We start from the raw sequence: 23,210 nt of genomic DNA, 5'->3' as shown, positions 1-23,210 counted from the left end.
TTTGGTGAGAAGTGTGTTAAATCTTCATGTGAAATTCTCATTAGTTAGAATTACTCTTCTGGGAGTAATATTTAATATATTTTATATCTGTCAGTAAGTGGTACTCATAGATGTGTATCATTTGTTGAATCAGATAGCTACTACAGAGAGAAGAGAGAAAGTTAGGGACACAGAAGAGCTTAGAGACAGGGAATTACAGATTTCTGTCTGAAGAAATCTTAAAAATTATCATGTGTAGTGCCTTCATTCATAAGATGCAGAAACTGACAACCTTTAAGTGGCAGAATTTGCCTAGTGTTAGCCAAATAGCAATAGAATCAGAATGCATACCTGTCTAAGTAGGAACATGTTCCTGTGGTTTGCACACATCAACAAAAATGTCTGCCTTATTCTTTTTTTTTTTTTGTCTTGCTACTACATGTGTGTATATACACATGCATTTTCTCGAACAAAAATCATGTGGACGCATGCATTGTTTCTAGTGTTGTGCTGTATGCCTCAGATCAGAATCAGACATCTATCTGGAATTTCTTTACTTTTCTGTGTACTATTGTGTGATTACTTTTGTTGTATTTTACCCAAGAAATTGTGTGTGTGTATATGTGTGTGTGTGTTTACTTTTTAAATTTAACATAAGGGTGGTATAGATTAGAACTGTAATGTAAAATATTTAACCTACTGGTAATTTGGAAGATGTTTTAGGGCCATATGTAATAAGTATATTCAACATATTGTAAGAACTACAATGTTCATGGAATTATTTACTTCATAGCCTGCCAAGCCAGTAGAGAGAGAAAGAGAGAGATGGGGGAGACAAAGCTAAAGTTTTGCTGAGTAATTTTACAAAATTATTTCATATGATGTTTATAACAATCCTATGAGGGAGGTGGCATTTTACCCAATTTATAGAAAAAGATAATCAAACATAGATTTATTTTTCAAATAACTTATAGTTTAGAATGAGAAACAAAAAATGATTAAATAATAGCCCAAGGTAGATTCATGTCAAGAGTCACACAAATAAAGTATTAATGAGTTTCAGAGGAGGGAGAGATTTCTTTAGCTCAAGGAATGACTAGAAGTCCAAAATCAGGGCGTCAGCCAGACTGGTTCCTTCTGAAAGTTCTGAAGGAAAGATCTTTTCTGAACCTCTCTCCTTGGCTTTTAGATGGTCATCTTGTCCCTGTCTCTTCACATCATTTTCCATGTGTGCATGTCCCTGTATCCAAATTCCCAAATTTCCTCTTTTCATAAGGATACCAGGCATATTAGATTAAGGTTTACCTTAGTGACCTCATTTTAATTAGATTATCTCTAACAACCCTATCTCCAAATAAGGTCACATTCTAAGGTACAGGGAGTGTGACTTTATCATATGAATTTGGTGGGGGGGGCACAATTCAACCCATAACAGATAACAATTATATTTTACTTTTGTTTAGCAAAACCACCATAAATAGCTTAACTGTTATGAGATTATATATAAAGGCATGTTGAGATACTTGACTTTGCTACTTTAATTTTCTAAAATGGCATTATCTATTCTGCAAGTTTTATATTCCTACTTACTTATTTTTGGCTTTCTCTGGAGCTCTCCAATTTTTTCATGTTCCTTTGAGACAAAAAGTTCCTTTTAGACATAGTATTTTCTTATCCAGTATGTCTTTTGGAGCTTTTATTATTAAACTTTAAAAATATTTCTAATTTTACTTTTCTGAAGACTTCAGAAATAGATTCAGATGATCATTGTCAAAGAGAACAGGAGCTTCAGAGGGAAATATTGAAGTTGTCATCTGAAAATATTGAACTGAAATTTCAGCTTGAACAAGCAAATAAAGATTTGCCAAGATTAAAGGTAAATTTAATGGTCTGTATTATAGCTAGGAAATCTAATGCCTGAATCCCTCTCCTTAGTTGTTATGTTTACTTATGTTAACTTATAAAGAAGTCAAATTACATGTTCATAAAATATTGTGATGGTGTTATACTTTATACATTTGCACATTTAGCTGATATTTATTGAGGGCCTACTTTGTGTCAAACACTCTACGTTCTGGGAAACAACAGCCAAAAAAATCTTTGCACTATAGAACTTATGTTCCAGTTGAGATGATTTATAATAAACAAGTAAACAAGTCAGTATATAATAGTCAGCTGATGTCAGTGCTGAGGAGAGATAAAGCATGAATGGTGTAAAGGGTGTTGGGGAAGAAGTGGAATTCAAAATAGTAGTAAGGAAGGGTAGTAAGGCAGGGCTTCCTTAATAAGACAGTATATGAACAGAGAGCTAGAGAGAAGTGAGGAAGTGAGCCATACAGATACTAGAAAAGGAGTTCCAGACAATGGAAACAGCAAGTTTAAGTGTCCTGATGTGGGAAGATGCTTGATATTGTTCATTAACAATTGCAACACTTCAAAATAGAAGAAAAATTGTTTCTTTTGGAAATTTTACTTTATTCTGATAATAATAAGCTTTTAGTCTTTGGTGTTCCAAATGTTATCCTACTTTTATAGGAATACTTTTTCTCTTGGCTAACTAATTGGTTCAGTTCTATTATAGAATTGATCTTAGTCTGTTAATTCTACCAGTGATGATGTAATTCTATGTTCTACTCTCCTTGTGATTTTTATACTTAGTGCCACATTAGAAGTTCAGTTGTGTTTTCTCTCTACCACATGGGTAAGGATCTATCTACTTGTATAATTTATGGGACAGTAAAATCAGAGTTCCAAATTTATATTGTACAGTAATATGGAAACTATTTCTTTTCTCTTTTTTTGAGTCAGAGTCTCACTCTGTCACCTAGGCTAGAGTGCAGTGGCACACTGCTCACGGCCACCACAGCCTTGACCTGCTGGGCTCAGACAATCCTTCTGCTTTAACCTTATAAGTAGCTAGAACTACAGGCATATACCACTATGCCTGGCTAATTTTTTTGATTTATTGTAGAGACGAGGTTTTGCCTAGGCTGGTCTCAAACTCCTGGGCTCAAGCAGTCCTTTCCACAGCCTCCCAAAGTGCTAGGATTACAGGCTTGTGCCACTGTGCCCAGCCTTGGAAACTATTTCTTAACATTTCATATGCATAGTACTCTTGTATTAATTCAACCTATGTCTTAGTTCAAAATCTTTCTTATTAGTGTTACCAGTTGTTTGACTTGCCTGTACAGTTGGAGAGACTAATCGTTCAGATGAATTGTTTGTCTTTCTTTTTCAATGGCTTTGTTAAATTGTTACATGTTTGCTTTTATATTTTAGAATCAAGTCAGAGATTTGAAAGAAATGTGTGAATTTCTTAAGAAAGAAAAAGCAGAAGTTGAGCGGAAACTTGGCCATGTTAGAGGGGTAAGTATGTGAGAATTTGCCATGAATTTGTTTTGGTTTCAGCAGTAATAAGCCAAAAATGACAAATTTAGATATGTCATAGCGTAGTACCTTTACTAGTTTCCTGTAGGTTCAGTTTTTATTCTGCTGAATCTATAGTGTAAAATATTTTTACACTTTCCTTTGTATCTCAAGTTAATATACTGGGGTGCCAAAAAAATGTATACACATTTTAAGAGATATTATCTATATATTACTTTTTGAAGTTGTATTGAATTATGGTAGCAATGTGTGGTATGATGGTCGCTCAAAAGATGACGTTCATCAGATGAATGCTAGCATCACCTTAGAACAGGCAGGACAGTCAAAGAAAATGGTGGAAGCACAGTTATCATTCAAGGAGTACAAGACCATTTTGGAACATTTGAGAACATTGTGGAAGTACAACAACAATGGAGGCATGAGTATGCAACAGAACCTCCATCACGCCTAACAACGACACATATTTGTGATATGTTTGAAATGCATAGTACTGTGTGTGTTGTGTGCAAGGGAAGATCTGGGAGGCCTTGCACAGTAACATGTCCTGCAGTAGTTTCCTGTAATCAGAAGTGTCTGAACACTGATGGTACCACTTTGAGTATCTCTTGTAATTGCAGAAGTCAAAAGTGATTTGTATTCATCTTTTATTATCAGTATATATTGAGTATTACAATTGTAATAGTTTTTCCTTTCTTAAAATGTGTATACATTTTTTTGGCACTCTCTGTATTTTATCATCTGTTACATTTTACATACTTTTTATTTTACTGGGATGCCATGTCATCTCTCTTTTCATAGCATATCCATACTTACCTTGAAAGCACATTTAACTTCCAGGAATCCTTCTGTTCATTGAGGTAACTAGCAACTGGTCCTTGATCGAGTTCTAACATTTTATAGCTATTTGTTATAATATTCACAGCAACTTCTTGGTACAATATTCTAAAAATGTGTTGCCCCTCCCCTCTTAAACAGATTTGTGTATATTCGTGGTGTACCAGTGTGATTTCGCTACGCTGGTGTTTAGTGTTGTGGTGAAATCAGGGCCTTCAGTGGAGCAGCTAAAGCAATATACATGGCACCCACCAATCAGTTCACTGTTTTTTATTCTTTCATTTTCCTCCCATGTTATTTTTATTCACTTTGTATGATAAATAAATGTTGCTTGTGAGGCCAAGGCCGAAGACTTAAGCTTCTGTGTATTTCGTGTTGGTAATTGTATGAAGGGAAGCAGTCAGATTGCAAAAACTCTTTCAGGTAATAAAACTAAGTATTTGACCAGATGCGGTGGCTAAAGTCTATAATCCCAGCACTTTGGGAGGCTGAGGTGAGAGGTTTGCCTGAGCCCACGGGTTTGAAACCAGCCTGGTCAACTTGGTGAGACCTTATCTGTACAATAAATAACAAAATTAGCTGGGCGTGGTGGCACGTGCCTGTAGTTCCAGCTACTTGGAAGGCTGAGGCAGAAGGATTGCCTAAGCCCAGCAGATTGAGGCTGCGGTGGCTGTGAGTGTTCCACTGCATTCCAGCCTGGGTGATAGAGTGAGCTCTGGCTCAAAATAATAATAATAATAATAATACTAAGTATTTGATGGGCTCAATGAAAATATTGTATGTTATTGGAAAAGTATTCAGAAGAAATATCTTACTGCCAGTCAGCAACATTTGTTTCATAAATGAAAAATATATGTAAATTTGAACTTTGTCTAAGTTTATTATGAAAGTATATAATAAAATGTAAAAGTTCATATTTTAGGACATTCATTGCACAGTATGAATGCTAAGTGAAACCAAAAAACAGTAAGCATACTGTTTTACTCAACTGTTTTTATAAGTGGTTAAACTTATTAACTGGTGACTCATCTCTATTAATATCTTTATAGGAGGTTTTTAATTTCAGATATCTCTTTTATTTATATTGGACAGAAACTGAATTTCTAAGCAATGGCTATTCTTAGAGAAAATTGCCTCTATTGTGCTGCACTTAAAATTTGATTACTCATGAGCCCTTTAAAGACACGATTTCTCTTTTGTCGTTTTATTCTCTATAAAGAGAACTGGTATACTGGAGAGAACATTAGCTAATTAGAATATTTAGATTTATTCATTTTGATGAGATATCAAGATTAGACTATTTAAGTTTTTACCTATTAGCTGCATGATTTTAGGAATATCAAATTCTTGATTTTCTTGTATGTGAAGTGAAAATTATAACTCCTATTACATAGTGTTGTTCTAAGGATGAATTGAATAAACACAACTTTGGCTTCCAATATTAGAAATTATTAGTAAAGATCTTTTTGTTTTGTTGGTACTTTATATTATACTTTAAAATATTTGGTTAAATAAAAAAGTTAACATATTCTTTTGTAGTCTGGTAGAAGTGGAAAGACAATTCCAGAACTAGAAAAAACCATTGGTTTAATGAAAAAAGTAGTTGAAAAAGTTCAAAGAGAAAATGAACAGTTGAAAAAAGCATCAGGAATACTGACCAGTGAAAAAATGGCTGATATTGAGCAGGAGAATGAAAAGTTGAAGGTAATTTTTTACTGTGATGATTTTTATGGGAATAGTTTACTGTTTTAGTTTTTATTAATTTCTTAGGAAAACTTTAAGTATACTCATAACTATATAAAATGTCTTTAATGGATTCAGTACATATTTTATACATGTAGAAAAAAATTTATGAATGATAAGCCTAAGGATTTAGAGTAGCTCCACTTGATCTTATCATTTTAATACCAGTGGTTTTTATTCTGGTCTTGAAATGATAAGATTAATTACAGATGCCTAAGCCCCCATTCCTGAAGTTAATTTGAATATTCAGGGTAGGACCTAACATAGTTGTTATGTTGGGGTATTTTTTTTTTCTCATCAACTTATTTTAATGTGTAGCTAAGGCAGGGAGCTTCTATTCTTGATGACTAGTATTTGGGGAAGACTTCAATTCTAATCATATCAAATATGGTCTCTAAAACTACTTTGAATTAAGCTTTATGAGTTACAAGATCATCTTTTATTTCTGCACTTTGATAATGTATGGGTCTTTTTTTATTATTAGGCTGAATTAGAAAAACTTAAAGTTCATCTTGGGCGTCAGTTGAGCATGAGCTATGAGTCCAAAGCCAAAGGCACAGAGAAAATTGTTGCTGAAAATGAAAGACTTCGTAAAGAACTTAAAAAAGTATGACTTTGATGACTGATTGTAATTATTAATTTTAACTAAGTAATACTGTTTGGAAAAAGTGAAACTAGATCCTTGATGAGAATGTCTATTCAAAGTAGACATTAAGAGGTTTAGGAATTTTGTTTTCATGCCTGCCATCATCATACTCTTTCATCATGAAGGAGATAATAAAAAATAATAAATTTAGAGGCACTTTAATATAGAAGTTACTCAGCCTGGTTTCATTTTCGAGCTCTGTTATTTGATAGCCATGGGAACCAGGGCAGGCTAGTTAACCCCGCTGTTCCTCAGTTTTGTCATCATAAAATTGGGCGTAATAAGCATATTATCTCACAGAGATGCTGTGGAGTTTTACTTAATATTTGTGCACATAATTTAGAACACTATATAGTAAGGAGTATATGAAACTATCTTGTAAAATAGTAAGATTTCTTTCTATTTAAGTGGCAAAAATATATTTCTTGTCCTGAATAGGTGTTGTTATTTATGTAGATGATCTAGTGAATAAATTAAAATTAATGTTTTAAAACTGACTATAATAGAATCTGTATGTATTGTGAGGTCAGTGTGATACTGTGCTTTGAATGTGGATGTTTAATAGTGAAAATAATCTATGTTACTCACACATAGTTTTTACTTACAGCTGGGTCTCTTAAGTCTTAGGAAGTCAAAACAAAGTGTCTTTTAAGTATATAAAGGTATAAGCTATCCAACTATTTAAAAAGTATTTAAAAAGAACAAAATGACAAATTTAAAGTAACCACTAGAGTAAAATACTTGTATATGTTTTCTGGCCTCGTTTATATGATCTGTTGTTCTAATTATTAGCATATCGCTGTTTTAGAGGAATGGAAGTGGTGAATTAATTGTAATTTTAATCAGCATTTAGATCTCCAAGTTTTTTCTTTATTTTCTGATTTGTGATAATAATTTTAAATACATTGCATCTATGAAACCAATATTTTGTCTTTTCATAATATACTAATTAGTACTTAATGATAGGAAACTGATGCTTCAGAGAAATTGCGGATAGCCAAGAATAATTTAGAGATATTAAATGAGAAGATGGCAGTTCGACTAGAAGAGACTGGTAAGAGATTACAGTTTGCAGAAAGTAGAGGTCCACAGCTTGAAGGTGCTGACAGCAAGAGCTGGAAGTCCATTGTTGTTACAAGGTAGGGACAGATAGTTGTAAACTGTACAAAATTTAATCAGTTCTAATTCTGGTATCATTGTTTTAAAAGATGACACTATTCTGAATGACCTAGATTTTTGAACAGTTTGGTTGTTTGTTTAACATAATATTCACTGTTTTCTGTCCTAGCATTGCCAGAGTCATTTTCTTTCTTAAAATGTTTAACTTGGGCAACCCCTTCGGGTTCCCTCCCACTGTGGGAGCTTTTCTGTCCTCTCAATAAATCCTGCTTTAAAAAAAAAAAAGTTTAACTTGTTTGGGTGGCAGGGCATGGAGCAGCATAGAGCTGGTGCTGGGATGCAGCACCTGGGCTGCGTGTATGGCGTGAAGCTGCCGTCTGCTGTTAGCTGGGGCTGAGACGAGGCTGCTCAGCTTCTCCTTGGTGCTGCTTTTCTCCACCTGCAACTTCAGCTTCATGATTGTATTCATTGTCCCCCTTAAGTGTGAGCCAGGAATAATAATTGAGCCATCTTGTCACAACTTAGGGCACACTGGCTCTGGGCTGTGCTGCAGTGCTTTTGGAGTTATATCCTGGGCTGCTCCCATCTCTTCGGATAGCCCCTGGAGATGAATCTGGCAGCGGTGGTAGTGTCTTCCTAGCTTCTGCTTCCTGGTACTTGGTTTTCTCTGCCCCTTGAACGTTTTCTCTAAATATTTGGGCTTTCTGTCTATGGATCAAATTTTTGTGGCTGTGAAAGAGGTGGTGTTCATGAGTAAGCATCTAAATGGCCATCACCCTACCACCATGTGTGGCTCATCATGACTGCGATGAGTCAGTTAGTAGAAGGCTCAGGTATTGTTCACATTTCCAGTTTTAAGCAGCTGCTTCAAGGGGTCTGGGAGCCAGTGACCAGTGGGATCCTGCCCATGTCCTTTCCCATCAGAGCCATCCTGTGTGAGGTTGTGTTTTCTACCTTCGAACACATCTGCTGTCCCCATTTCAGTGGGCAGATTTTATCTTACCATCACCATAGATCCTGTATATCTGTCCATCCCCATTTTTCCCTTTGATTCCTCGAGTGCTTTTTCCTGCCTGCTATTTGGAATGACCTCGATGGGAGGTGATATGGCAAACCAGCATCTCTACTGCTGGGCGGGGAGCCTTAGTGCCATGAGGCCGCGCGAGGGGCCTGCTGCACGGCATTTGCAGCCAAGTCTGAGAAAAGACAAGGGGTAAGCAGGCATGTGAAGGGGCAGCCACAGGGTCTCATTATCCTGGAGCGGGAGTCCTTGGTTCCTTCCGAATACCATACCTAAGTAGTCAGAACCCGCTCTTCTCCCCTCTAGCTCTCACTTTTCTCATCTACAAACTAGGAACAATTATTTTGTCAGAGACTAGAGTCAGGGCTAAATGAAGCAGCCGTTGTGATGATATGGAGGGGATCGGGGTCTCTTGTCTTCTCAGAAATGGCTCTCATCTAGCACTCAGTCAGTTGATTTCTTGTTGTTTTATTTCCTTCTACAATCATATATGTACTCAGAAAGAATTTTGAGTTACTTTGAGATCTGTTTATTCAGCAGATATTTATTCAGTACCTGCTACTGCCAAGCTCTGTGCTTCATGTTGGATGATATTTCTAAAAGGCCCATCTTGTCTGGGGACTGGTTTTGTTTTTTTTTGGAGAACCAGATAGCTTCCACAGTTTAGAAAGACCTAGTTCATACTATGTATGGCCTTACGTAAATTGTATACGTTCTGTGGGCTCAGATTACTTTATCTGTGGAGATTATGATCTCTGACTTTCCTTTTCAAAAATGCTTGGTGAACTGCAAAAGAAATTGTTAGTGCAAAGAAGGATTGATAAGTTTATAAATGGTTAGTAGGGGTTGTGATTATATTTAGCTATAATTGAAGATGACTGAATTTTAGATCATTTATGTGTTTTTAATCTGAGAACTGTATAGGCAACTGAGCATAGAATAGACCTTCAGTAAACCCTTTTGAGGCAGACATAAGTCTGAGTAGAAACTTCTTGTCTGAGAGAAGGTTTGTTCTGATCCTTGACCTCCAGGTTCCCTAAATCCATACAAAAATAAAAAATGTTTGAAGATCTACAGCTGGGATTACACCTAGCTTAGTAAAGGAGTTTGAGATAGCTCTGTCTGGGACCCATGAACAGATTTCACTCATGTCATGCTGAAATCTTTATAGTTGCTCCCTTATTTATTCAATAAACTTACTAACACATCTTCTGTGTTCAGGCCTCATGTTTACTACAGGACAGACCAGGGTGATGTGGGGACTTTTAGATAGGGCGATGAGAGAAAGCCTCTCTGCTTGGGTGGCTTTTAAACAGAGAGTTGGATGGAGTAAAGGAATGAGTTTCTGAGATTTCATCGTCAACCTTTGGTACATCCCTGATAGTCTTTGTCAGGTTAAGAATATTTCCTTCTAATCTAAGTTTCTAAGATCTGTCAAAAGCAGTTTGAATATATTTAGACAATCAGAATTTTCCTTCCTTGTAAACAGCCCTTGGGAGATTTTGTTGCCAAAGCAACTTAGCCAAGGTATTCCTCCTATTTCTTACTCTGGAAAGGTTTGTATTTTTTTATTATTATTTTACAAAACTATTTGGCTCAATTAAAGACTTTTTTTTGGTGTCTGGATTTTTTTTGAACTATTAATCATTTCTCTAATGATTACAAATCTATTTAGATTTTTACAAGCTTTATCCCTCCCCATTAACAGTTTCTGTCACTCATGCTTTTGCCCTGTTTTTCCCTCTCCCTATAGTACTTTTGGTTTTTCTACCTAGATACCTCCTCTGTGTGTGTGTGTGTGTGTGTGTGTGTGTGTGTGTGTGAGAGAGAGAGAGAGAGAGAGAGAGAGAGAGAGAGAGCGTGTGTGCACATGTGAAAGCTTTAATTTGCTGTCTATATTTCTAAGAATATTCTGGTAATACAGAATTTGATTTTCTGATGAATTTTACTTTTTAGTTTATTGTTTGGTGGCTGAAAAGAAGGTACTAATTTTAGACTTTTACAGTGGTCAAATTCAGACACCATCCTTGTTTATAATCCTGGGAAATACCTCAGTCTTCTATTTTAATTGAGCTATCTGTCAAATAGGGACATCTGATCCCTTGCCAGCACCTTTTAATGCTAAATAAATATCTAGCTAAAACTCTAACTAGAAAAACAAGTAAAATGAAATATTCTTGCTTATTGCTAGTGCAGTAATATGAACTGATTTTTAAATCAGTGAGCTAAATTATTTGCCATGTCTATATTATTTTTTTTCTTTATACTTTTAGAATGTATGAGACTAAGTTGAAAGAATTGGAAACTGATATTGCCAACAAAAATCAAAGCATTACTGACCTTAAACAGCTTGTGAGAGATGCAACAGAGAGAGAACTAAAAGTTAAAAAATATACCAAAGACCTCGAACAACAGGCAAGTCAAGTAATTTTTCTTTACATGATATAACAATATAATCTATTACAAGATGTTCCTTCCATTGTTTTATGAGGATAAAAATGGACTCTTGATTAATTCCTCCTCTGGAAGACCCATCCAACTGAATGACACTGCCATTTCGCCATTTGTTTAAGCCAAAAACTTTGCATAATCATTAAATTCGTTCTTTTTCCCACATCTTTTTCATCATTAAATCATGTCAACTATATTTTCACCGTATCTCAAGTCTGACAACTTCTCAGCATCTCTCACTACCTATGGATCTTGTCCAAGCTATTATTTCATACCTGAACACTTGCAATAACTGCCTTAACTGCTCTCTCAGCTTCAGCTTCCACTCTACATCAGTTCACCTTCTTCCTATTTCTGGTCTATTCTCCACAAAGTTGACAAGTAATCCTTTTAAAGCATAAAGCACGTCATAGCAGTCCTAGCCTCAGAGTCTTCCAATGGTTTTCCATCACCCTAGAATAGAACTTAAAGTTCTTTCCATAATCTAAAATGACGTACATGGCCTGGCACTTAGTTTTCTCTCCAGGCTCATCTTCTACCAATCTTCCCACTATTCACAGCATTTTAGCCATTTAGCCTTCTTTCAGTCCTGTAAACAAACCCAACTCATTCAAACTTTAAGTCCTTCCACCTGTTTCCTTTGCTAGGACTCCTGTTCACCCAGATATTCTTAGAGCTCACTCCATGTGTCTGCTGAAATGGAAGCTTCTCAGAGACCTTCCCTAATCCTATCCCTGTACGACTTTCCATTGCTGTCTGTCTTCCTTCCCTGGGCTGTCTTTCCTGACAGCCCTTCCTACCATCTGGCACTATTATCACATCACATCATAATACATACTCATCATCTTGCCCCACTAAAAAGGTAAGGATCTTTGCCTGTTTTGATCACTACTGTATCCTCTGTGCCTGTGACAATGCCTGGCATGCAGTAGTTACTCAGTATTTAATTGTGCAATAATGAATATTGAACAGAACACAGAAATGTACTTATGTGTGCTTTTGAAACCCAGCTTTTAATATTATGCTTTGTTAGAAATGTGTGTCTTTATGAAGCCTCATATTTCCATGTCAGACTTTATCTTCTAACTTTTCATTGTGCCCAAAGATTGAGATTCTCAAACACGTTCCTGAAGGTCCTGAGACAGAGCAAGGTGTTAAACGGGAGCTTCAAGTCCTTAGGTACATCCTGTGTTCATATGACTACTTTGTTTCTTTTTCTTTCTTTTTCAAAATTGTTATTTTTTTATAACTAGGAGTGCTACAACTAGAGACTAGCATTTTTCAAGTTTGCTGCCTAATAGGCTTATTGGGTCCTTACTTCATCCTTCTAGTGTTAATCACTCTTTCACATCAATCCTAATGTAAGTTTCTAGTTTGTAACTAGCTGTAAACTTTTCTAACAGATAGAATGAATTAAACCTTAACTTCCCAGAGGCAAATACTAATAAAGACGAAAACAAGTAATTTGTTTACTTCCAGGGGTCTCTGTAGCCTACCTTCATTAGATTCATGACAAACTTCTTTTGGAAATGACATCAGGTTGGATATTAAAGAAATTATGAAGACTTGATTCCATGTTTTCTGTTTAAGAATGGTCATATTACAGCACCAAGAAAAAATGTTAACCTGATAAATACTACCACGTTCTGATTACTGCACGTCACTACTATATAAGAAATGCCCATGTATTTTGTGGAGCAATGTATTGTTATTTTTTACTTTGTCTTGTTTTTTAACACAAGATCATTGTATTCTAGATTAGCTAATAGTCAACTGAATAAAGAAAAAGCAGAATTAATTCGTCAGATAGAAGTTAATAAGGACCAGAGTGGAGCAGAAAGCACTGTACCTGGTAATGTATTTCATAAAGCATTTCTCCCAAGTTTTTGAATTTGCATTTGCCTTTTTTTGTTAAGATTTTTTTTCATCTCCCTATAAAATCAAATCCCTGATAAGTTTTAGAGCTGTTGCCACTCCACGCTCTGCAAATACTCCCTTCCATCCCTTTTAGTTGTTTATTCTATAGAATAGCAGGTATTTGAGAGTTTTTCTCCTGGTATTCCATCTGTGTGTTACAGATTTAATCATGATACAATCTAAGCAATGATTACTAGGTCTGTGCTTCCAGTCTCTAAGTATAGTCCTTTTAGTTCCTCTGAACATTTTCTTCTAAATATTACTAATTGTTGTTTTATTATTACTAATTTAAAAACTACAAATAAGTAATCATAGCCTATATTCTTTTTCCTTTTACCAAGTAAAGTCTATGCTGTGCTGCCCCCTTCCATTCCCATTTTTTAAAGTGATTCAGAAGTGATTACTCAGTCCCCCATTCCTATGTGCATGTGTCTGTGTACACACACTGTAGATCACACACACATATGCAAGATGTATATGTGTGTACACATATGTATATACACAGTATACAGTTGATCCTTATTATTTGAGGATTCTGTATTTTCAAAATTGCTTACTCACTAAAATATATTTGTAATCCCAAATCAACACTTGTAGCACTTTTGTGGACATCCACAGAGCTGTAGAAAACTTATTTTTAAGAAATTAATCTTCATTATTATTATTTTTGAAACAGAGTCTTGTTTTGGCACCCAGGCTAGAATTCAGTAGTGTAATCATAGCTCGCTGCAGCCTTGAACTCTTGGGTTCAAGCTATACTACCTCCTCAGCCTCTATAGTAGCTGTGACTGCAGGCACATTCCACGATGCCCAGCTAATTTTTTTCAGTTTTTGTAGACATGGTCTCACTGTGTTGCCCAGGCTGTCTTGAGTTTCTGGGCTCAAGTGGTCCTCTCACCTTGGCCTCCAAAAGAGCTGGGATCTAACCTACCTGTTCCCAGAAGAGGTTCAACAAGGCACTCTTGTTCTAGTTTCTATACAGAGATAATCAGATGATGGAGACAGTATGGGGCATTGCAACATAGTTCAAGAGGTTTTTGCTCTGGGCCCAGATGGAAGGGGTTTGAATACTAACTCTGGCCAGCTAGGCACGATGGCTCACACCTGTAATCCCAGTACTTTGTGAGGCTGAGGTGGGAGGATCTCTTGAGCCCAGGAGTTTAAGACCAGCCTGGGAAACATATTGAGACCCTGTCTACAAAAAAAAATTTTTTCTTAAGAAGAGTCTTTGTCAATGGGTTAAAAACAACAACAACAAAAAACTCCCAACTCTGAAGCTTGTTAGTGGGGTGATGTCAGGAGAGTAACTTAACACTTACGAACCTTTTCTCTTTTGTAAAATAAAGAAAATAGAATCTCCTAGGATGAGTTGTTTTAGGATTTAAGATTATAATCTGTATGAGCATGTGTGTGTTTGTATATGTTAGTGTAGACATATTTCCCCTAGGAACAGTGGTTCAATATTCACTAGCTGTTCATGCTGATTTTATGAGCCAAAATTACTGTGAATAGAGAATAGACTGATATAATTTTGTTTGTATATATATACATGTATTTTTTCTGACAGTGATATAAAATTGTTCTCTCAATAAATCCTGCTTTCTCACTTAAAAAAATTGGATTCATACTATACAAATTTCTGGCTTATTTGCCTTTACTATCATGGACATCTTTTGAGGTCTGTTCATAAATCTCATTCTTTTAGTGATTTTATAGTACATTATTGCATGGATACCACATTGAGCCATTTAGCTTTTGATGGACATTTAGTTTGCTAATCATGCCATTATTTGATAGTGTGATGGAAATGCCAAATTCTATTCGAGAGGATTATGCCAATTTATATCTGAACAACCTTTGACTATTTTAGGTAGCTTTTTCAGTATTCCTAATCTGTATCCCTGCATGTATGAGTTGTACGAGACACTTAATGTTGTGTGCTTTACAATCATTGTTTTATTCTTATAACCTTATATGATGGAAATTATTATCTCCATTTTACATGTGACAGATTCAAAGAGAGTAAATAACCTCTCCCCAAGATCACAATAGCTAGGAAGTTGCAGAGGCAGGGTTAAGACCCAAATCTGTGAAACTCCAAAGCTCATCAATATTACTCACCCTTTACCCCTTGCTATGCTGCCTCTTGGTAACTAACAGCACATACATAAATCTCTCAACATAGCTCCTACAGCCCACTTGCTGCATACTAAACTAAACACAGTACCAGACACCTGATTCATGCTGTCAACATTAGGCAAACTCTTTACTCTTTTCAACCTTAGCTTTATCAGGGAATTTCTAAGGCTTCGTATCCAGTACCTCCTATGAAGAGATAAAGGTACCCGGCATATTTCAAAGTTTGTTAAGTCTTTTAAAATCAAACTGTAACTGTTTTGGAAATTCTAAATCACCATCTAAATATAAGTCTGGTCGTTAAGATAACTTCTGGAAGAGGCTATACATAATATTCACTTTTCCCTACATAATTTCACTACCAGTTTGTGTAATATAAGCCCACTGATAACAGATCAAGTCTAAAAAAAATCCTTAGCACTTTCTTTGAAAGTGAAGGAAGCTTTAAAAAGTATGACTTTCAAAACAGCCTGGTATTGGTACAAGAACAGGCATATAGACCAATGAAACAGGATAGAGATTCTGGAAGCAAAACCTCAATTTCTCAACCAACTCATCTTTGACAAAACCTCCAACAACAACGACTGGGAAGAAGAGAACCTATTCAGTAAATGGTGCTGGGAAAACTGGCTAATTACATGCAGAAGATTGAAACAGGAACCCTACCTATCACCATACACAAACATTAACTCTAAATGGATTAAAGACCTAAATGTAAAACCTCAAACTATAAGAACCTTAGAGAATGCAGGAGACACCCCCTCTGTTCACAGTAGCAAAAACATGGAACCAGTCATGCTGCCCATTGAAGCTGGACTGGATAAAAAAATGTGGTACATATACACAATGAAATATTATGCATCCGTAAAGGAGGACAAACATATGGACTTCTCAGCAACTTGGATGGATTTAGAGTCGATCATACTCAGTGATCTATCACAGAAACAGTACCATATGTTCTCACTCATAAGTGAGCCTTGAACGATTATACTACTATTATAAGGGACTGGCTGTAGTGGAAAATGCCTGGGGAGGGGGGTGGGATTGGCACTTAAGGGAAACTGCTGGGGGAGGGAGGGGCATACCTCATCAACAAGGGTACTGCATAATCAACGTTTGTATACCTAACCCTGAGTTGTACCCCACATGTTTAAAATAAAAATTGAAAATTAAAAGTTTGATTTTGAGACTGGGTGCAGTGGCTTATGCCTATAATCCCAGCATTTTTGGAAGTGTAGGTGGGAGGATTCATTGAGGTTAGGAGTTCAAGGCCAGTCTGGGCAACATAGAAAGCCCTCATCACTACAAAAAATTTTAAAAGCTGGATCCTTTGAGTCTGCAGTGAACCATGATTACACCATTGCACTCCAGCCTGGGAGACAAGAAAGACCCTATCTCTTTAAAAAAAAAAAAAAAAATGTATGATTTTGCTCCACCTTCCAAAGGAAGATGGGTTCTGCTGACTCAAATCCCATAAGGGAATATTTTTTTCCTCATCCTTTTTTAATCTCCATCCTTCTGTCTCCAAGTTATTAGGGGACCATTCCCGGGAGATCTTAATAGAATGTGTGCTGTCCCAGTCATAATGATGTTTGTTGCCTGTTACTTTCTCAGAGTTTAGCATTTTACCCTTCCATAGCTACAAAATGTGACATTGTATATTATGTGTAGTGTAATTTAAGAAAAGATGTGTCTAGCAAAGATAACATGAAAGCAAAAATCCTCTGCCTGCTGATTCTTTCTATAAAATTGCAGGTATGTTAACTCAGAAAGGGAGAACCAATAACTTAAAATCTTTGTGTTATTTTTGTGGACTTTTGTTTTCCTACCAAAGTATCAGGACTGTGTCTTATTTAACTCTATTACACATCCTTTCTGGCATGTTTTGAACATAGTAATTGCACAATAAATGTGTACTGGCCTACATGTAATAGCCAATGTTGTGTTGGGTAGCAGATACCTTTGACCAGCTTATGAGTGTAGCCCCTTACCTACCACCCAGCTTTTCTTTTAGGTGCTTTTTTTTTCCTGGTTCTAGGATTTTTGTGTGGAAAATAAGAATTTCTTCCTGTAAAAAAATAACCTATCCTTACCTAGCAGATGCCACCTTTTTTTTTTTCCTGCCAGAGTTTAATACTCAACAGAAGTGGTATACAATATTCACATCCTGAAAGGTGTTTCAGTCATAAAATGCCTTATTTTCCAGGCTCTAGATTACATAAGTTTTATTCTCTAGAAGAAATCCTTTACCTTGAACTTATTCATGGTAGGAAAAAGCTGAATCTAATTTTTTTTAACTTTGTTGGCAGATGCTGATCAACTAAAGGAAAAAGTAAAAGATCTAGAGACACAGCTCAAAGAATCAGATGTAGAAAAGCAGCATTTGAAGGTGATTGAATATTATATCTAATTTTAGTATTGTTTTGTGAAGACACCTGTTGAAAACTTTTTATGATCACTGAGTTTTAAATATGATCCAAAAATCCTTGTAATAACATTTTATACTTATAATATTTGACCTTCATATTGCAGAGTTCATTGTTTATCTGACTACTTTAAAAATATTTACTAAAAAGAACTAACAAAAAAGACAAAACAAACAGAAAGGATTAAATGTAAATTTATTTTTTAACTATAACAAATATAGGTCATTATTTTAATACTTTCATAATTTAAGCTTTGGTTCACATTGGCAGCAGTGTCTTTAGTTTCTTTGGAAATTATTTTCAGGAATCTTCTCTTAAAAAAATACTTGTTATACTTTACACCTTTTAAGACCATAAACAGAGCTAAAAGAGCATAAATATGAGAATTAGGTAGTGATCACTGGCTATTATAAATAGTCGTGAAAGCTCAAATTCTTTTCACGAAATGCCTACTTAGCCAGGTAGAAAAGTTCCAAGGTTTTCCGGGATCATAAATATACCTCAAAAAGTTGATCACTATCCATTAATAATAAAGGTATTTGTAAAGAAAATGTATAAAGAATAAGTTATGGCCATCAAGTAGGTAATGGGGTATGGTGAATTTCTCCACACTCACAACAACAAAACTTAACCAGAATTTAATGTTGTGAATAACTAAGTCTTTTTGATTACCTTGTTGAGAGAGTATATGCTTCCAGAGAAAGATTATAAATCCCACCATAATCTAAGAGTTCATCAATTTTAGTCAAAGACTGCAACATAATTTACAGAATAGATATTTTAACAGTTAACAACTTCGTTATTTATACTGTACAATGGAACTTTATTAAGAAAATGTTAGGGAAATACTTCTGCTTTATAGTTACTGACTACTCAGGATACTTTGGCTTTCACGTTGGTAGTAAATCTCTTAGTTTAAACCTATAATATGTATTTTATTTCCTATATGCAACTTTTAAAGATAATATGTTTCTTTGTTTCTAGGAGGAAGTAAAAAAGCTGAAAAAAGAACTGGAAAATTTTGATCCTTCATTTTTCGAAGAAATTGAAGATCTGAAGTATAATTACAAAGAAGAAGTGAAAAAAAATATTATCTTAGAAGAGAAGTTAAAAAAGCTTTCAGAACAATTGGGAGTTGAATTAACTAGCCCTGTTGCTGCTTCTGAACAGTCTGAAGATGAAGAAAGTCCTGTTAATTTCCCCATTTATTAAGGGATACCTATAACTAGTTTTAACTATTTATTAACTTTATAAGTTAAGATTCCATCTGGAAGTAAGTCTCTGAACTATAGTATTTTCCTCTCACTACCCTGTACACCTTTACTTAGATTGGAATTTTTAATAAAATTATATGAAAGTTTTAACTTGATAGAGAAGCATATTTTTGAAGACTTTAGAATAAGTTATAAGCTATTTCTCTGCATTCATAATGCTTTAATTATGTTTTTTAAAGAACACAAGGGTAAATTTAGCAATTATAACATTTAAAATTGGGGTTTTTATATATTCTTACATATTTATATATTTGTTAATATTCCCAGTCCTATGATATATATACAGATATATACACACATATAGGTAATGAAGTCAAGCCATATATTTTGTTAAATTGTCTAGCAAAATTAAATGGAGCTTAATGAAACTTTAATTTTGAAAGTAAATGACATTAAATTGTTATCTTTGAAAAAAAGTATGATTTTGCTCCGCCTTCCAAAGAAAGATGGGTTCTGCTAACTCAAATACCCTAAGGGAATATTTTTTTTCCTCATCCTTTTTGTTGTTGTCTTTAAATTACTACCCAGTTGCTTTTGTACAAAACTTGGAAGCTTACTGTTATTTACATTTTTATGGCCAGAGGTTAAAATTAATTTGCTAATTCTAAATAAAATTTTGAATAGGTATTTGAAACAGAAAAATTTATTTCTTCAAATGGTAGAAGACATATTGATATATCTCATAGTGAACAATAGAAACTTTGAGATATTTTTAAACATGGCAGAATATTCAAAGTTACAATATAACAATAATAGAACTAATTACAATTATATTTGCAGTTTATACATCAAGCTTTATGTCTTTGAGCCTACCAAATTTCTGATTATCTATTTTTAAAAAATGATTAAACAAACACTTAGTATCAAAGACATAGTCATATTTGTTCAAGTTCATGTTGATAATAACGGGTTTTGAATTCATATAAGTATCTGGAATTGGCCAGCATAAACCAAGATGATGGCGATGGACCTAGAAAGAGAAAAAAAGTTATTAGTGTTAGCCGACAGACACTATCTATCTTCATTCACTTAGAAATATCTGAATGCCTACTATCTTCCAGGCACCATGTAAGGTTCTATTTTATTTAACCCTGTTTTGTTTTGTTTTTGTTGAGTCAGAGCCTCACTCCATTGCCCAGGCTGGAGGGCAGTGGCACACATACGGCCACCACAGCCTCAACCTGCTGGGCTCAGGCGATCTTTCTGCCTCGGCCTTTCAAGTAGCTGGGGCTACAGGCACACACTACTATACCCAGCTTTTTTTTTTTAATTTATTGTAGAGACGAGGTCTCACCAAGTTGCCCAGGCTGGTCTCGAACCCCTGAGCTCAGGCAGCCCTGTCACCTTGGCCTCCCAAAGCACTGGGGATTATGGGCTTGAGCCACCGTGCCCAGCATGGTTTTTCTCAAAGCTGTTCTTCTCCTGATTTATTGCATATTTACTTGTTTATTATTTATATTCTCCATTAGAGTGTGAGCTTCATGAAGGCAGAGACACTGCTGACATTGTATTTCCAGGTGCTGGAAACATGCCAAGAACATAATCAGGGGCTCCATAAAAATTCAATGAATAAAAAAAGACTTGCAGAGTACAGAAACTAGTTAGCTAAGAAACGAGGGTGAGGAGGTATTCTGACCAAAGGGAATATTATGTAATAGAATGGAGGTTTTTGCTCTAATTGCAGTTAGTTAAAATATGGTTACAGCATCTGCAATGCTAGTGTGTTTGGGAGTGAGGGTGAGGAGCAGCTCTGGAAAGTTAAGCAAGGGCCAGATCATGAAAAATCTTAATGTAACTATAGAGTTGTATGCAGGAAACAATGCTCATTTACTTGAAAAAAATGGACGGGACAGGGATAAGACTGAAACATGCTGTTTTTGGAGTGTGGTATAACAGTTCAAGCACAGATCTGGGTCTAAATGAAAATGAACAGTTAATTGGTAGAAGAAAAGTACAAAGATTAGAATCTTTAAGATCTGACAGTTGGATGTATGAAGTAATGGACATAGGGGTTAAGAGGAAGAACCAAGGTTTTATTTCAGTGAATTATGTGGGGTTAGGGAGTTAAGACGGTCTAGTTCTTAACATTATGAATTTCAGGTACCTGTGAGAAATCAAACAAGTCCAGGAGACAGGTAGAAATAAGATACTATCATCTTGCCACTCATTTTACTCAACAAATTCTAAAAGTAAGTTTGGGAAATGATGAGTTATATTAGTACATATGTCACAGGGAGCACTATTATTCAAGAACGTCAAGAAGGGAATAGATGGTATCACTTCAATTTTGTAGCCATCTGGTATGATCAGTGCCCCCCAGAGTACACACTTGGGAAACACTCTTTCCATATTTAAAGAAAAGGTGGCATGTGAAGTAAAATTTAATTTCTTTACTGCAAATAAGAATTGCTGCAGTTTGTAGAAAGAATCTTAGTAACACTTCTACTTTGTCATAACATGAGATGACATAACCCCAGAGAAGCTATTTTTTGCCATTACCTTAATTAAACAGCCATCACTGCAATGCCAGACTATTCCTTCAATTTTACCCTCTCTGCAACCTTCAAACCAGGACAAGAGATCATTGTGCTTCAATGTAGGCAGAGTTCTTATTTGAAATGCTCCATGTGGTATAAGAAAATGTAATGGATGCTTCTTGCTTCCTAACCCTAAACAGTAAAATCTGTCATTAGCCATAGTAATTCAAAAGAACTTTTCAAAAAGAATGAGAAATGTGCCTTCCCAAGTAAAAGATCTTTTTTAAACATTTAGGAATAAAAGTAGAAAAAGTTTAGCTGGTACCTTATTCCAATTAATATATATTCCATCTTTGTACTCAGCTCAAGGGTTTAGAAAACTATAACCTGCAAGCCAAGTCTAGATAGGCACCTATTTTTGTAGATAGTTTCTTTGGAACACAATCATACCCGTTTATTTCAAAGGTGTCCCCCATAATGCTTAAATTGCTCGCTCTCTGGCCTTTTGCAGAAAGACCGCCAGCCCCTCCACTGCAGCATTACCCACATTCACCTATTATTGAACATGTGTCAAACAACCACACTGTATCTCTGATAACTTGCCCAATTACCGTATTAGCTTCTTTACAACTGCCAGTCAATCTACTTTTGTTCTCTATATAGGATGTTCCTATTACAGCTTACATGTCCTTAGGTCTGTTTTTTCATCCCTCTGTCAACAGTGTACTTCCTAGTACCCTCTGGACTTGTGTTCAATTCATCATGGTATATAATTTGATGCTTGGAATGGTCATTCACTGCCAATTCCTTATTTACTCTACACTTGGCTGTTTAAATTAACGGTATAACTACTACGAAAAGTGCATTTCAATCAATTCAGCTCACCTGAATTTTAAAAAACAATGAAAAACTACGTCTGAGTAATTACTCTTCATACGTTGATTCATGTTATTACAGGAAAGAGGATAAAATGAACCTTTTGGATTAATACATCAAAATGGTTTAATTTGTCCACGAACATAAAATTAACAGAAATGGATGTATTAGGAAACTATTAATAAAAATTTGTTAGTCATTGCTTTAGTGTGTGTGTATGGTTTTTAACTGGATTCTAGAAAGTTCTCTTTATAAATGGCAGTTACTGTGACTGAACAAGAAAAATGTTTTACTCACCATATGGATTTCCATTGATATTTGTTCCTATGAGCTCCAGGGTCTGTTCTAAGAGATCTGACAGTGGCACTGCACTAATTTCCAAAACTCCAGGATCATCAGGATGATGCTTTAGCACCAGGGCAATTTCAAATTCATAATTAATGACAGAGGAATGCCAGCAATACTGTTTGTTATTTTTCTCTACTGGTACCCAACCTATCACATAAAGAAAAAAATTTTTTTGTGTGTACCCTGAGGCTTTGCCAAGTCCTTTATCAGTGCAAACAGGTTTTTGACAGATTCTCTTGGATTATTGAGGAATAGGATCATATCATCAGCAAAGAGGGATAACTTGACTTCCTCTTTTCCTATTTGGATACCCCTGATTTCCTTCTCTTGTCTAATTGCCCTAGCTAGGACTTCCAACACAATGCTGAACAAGAGGGGTGGGAGTGGGCAGCCTTGTCTTGTTCCAGTTTTCAGGGGAAATGTTTCCAGTTTCTGTTCATTTAGCAATATGTTATCTGTGGGTTTGTCGTAGATGGCACTATTTTGAGGTATGTTCCTTCTATACCTAGGTGCTTTAGGGTTTTTATCAAGAAGGGACGCTGGATTTTATCAAAAGCTTTTAGTGGGAAACTGTCG

At 35.5% G+C, this 23,210-nt stretch overlaps 2 protein-coding genes across 3 annotated transcripts in view; one reads left to right on the top strand and one right to left on the bottom strand.

The window, feature by feature from the left end:
* The window catches only part of CEP290 (centrosomal protein 290), a 91,139-nt gene extending 72,113 nt beyond the window's left edge, over positions 1 to 19,026 (top strand). For both annotated transcript variants that reach the window (XM_008062468.2, XM_021714704.1), the window contains 10 exons: positions 1,721 to 1,855; positions 3,259 to 3,345; positions 5,740 to 5,904; positions 6,428 to 6,550; positions 7,556 to 7,728; positions 11,003 to 11,144; positions 12,286 to 12,359; positions 12,938 to 13,032; positions 17,543 to 17,622; positions 18,644 to 19,026. In XM_008062468.2, coding sequence (XP_008060659.1) covers positions 1,721 to 1,855; positions 3,259 to 3,345; positions 5,740 to 5,904; positions 6,428 to 6,550; positions 7,556 to 7,728; positions 11,003 to 11,144; positions 12,286 to 12,359; positions 12,938 to 13,032; positions 17,543 to 17,622; positions 18,644 to 18,871 — 1,302 coding nt within the window. In that variant the 3' untranslated portion in view covers positions 18,872 to 19,026. The remainder of the gene's footprint in view (positions 1 to 1,720; positions 1,856 to 3,258; positions 3,346 to 5,739; positions 5,905 to 6,427; positions 6,551 to 7,555; positions 7,729 to 11,002; positions 11,145 to 12,285; positions 12,360 to 12,937; positions 13,033 to 17,542; positions 17,623 to 18,643) is intronic.
* A 532-nt stretch (positions 19,027 to 19,558) lies between these two features.
* Positions 19,559 to 23,210, bottom strand: part of CUNH12orf29 (chromosome unknown C12orf29 homolog) — a 17,134-nt gene continuing 13,482 nt past the window's right edge. The window contains 3 exon segments of the mRNA XM_008062467.2: positions 19,559 to 19,903; positions 21,433 to 21,602; positions 22,584 to 22,781. Coding sequence (XP_008060658.1) covers positions 19,715 to 19,903; positions 21,433 to 21,602; positions 22,584 to 22,781 — 557 coding nt within the window. The 3' untranslated portion in view covers positions 19,559 to 19,714.

The sequence above is a fragment of the Carlito syrichta genome, unplaced genomic scaffold (assembly GCF_000164805.1).
Source record: "Carlito syrichta isolate Samal-C Ts95f unplaced genomic scaffold, Tarsius_syrichta-2.0.1 Scaffold305718, whole genome shotgun sequence".
In the NCBI taxonomy this organism is placed as follows: domain Eukaryota; kingdom Metazoa; phylum Chordata; class Mammalia; order Primates; family Tarsiidae; genus Carlito; species Carlito syrichta.
Note: the sequence above shows the minus strand (reverse complement) of the source record. Positions and strands in the feature narration are given on the sequence as shown.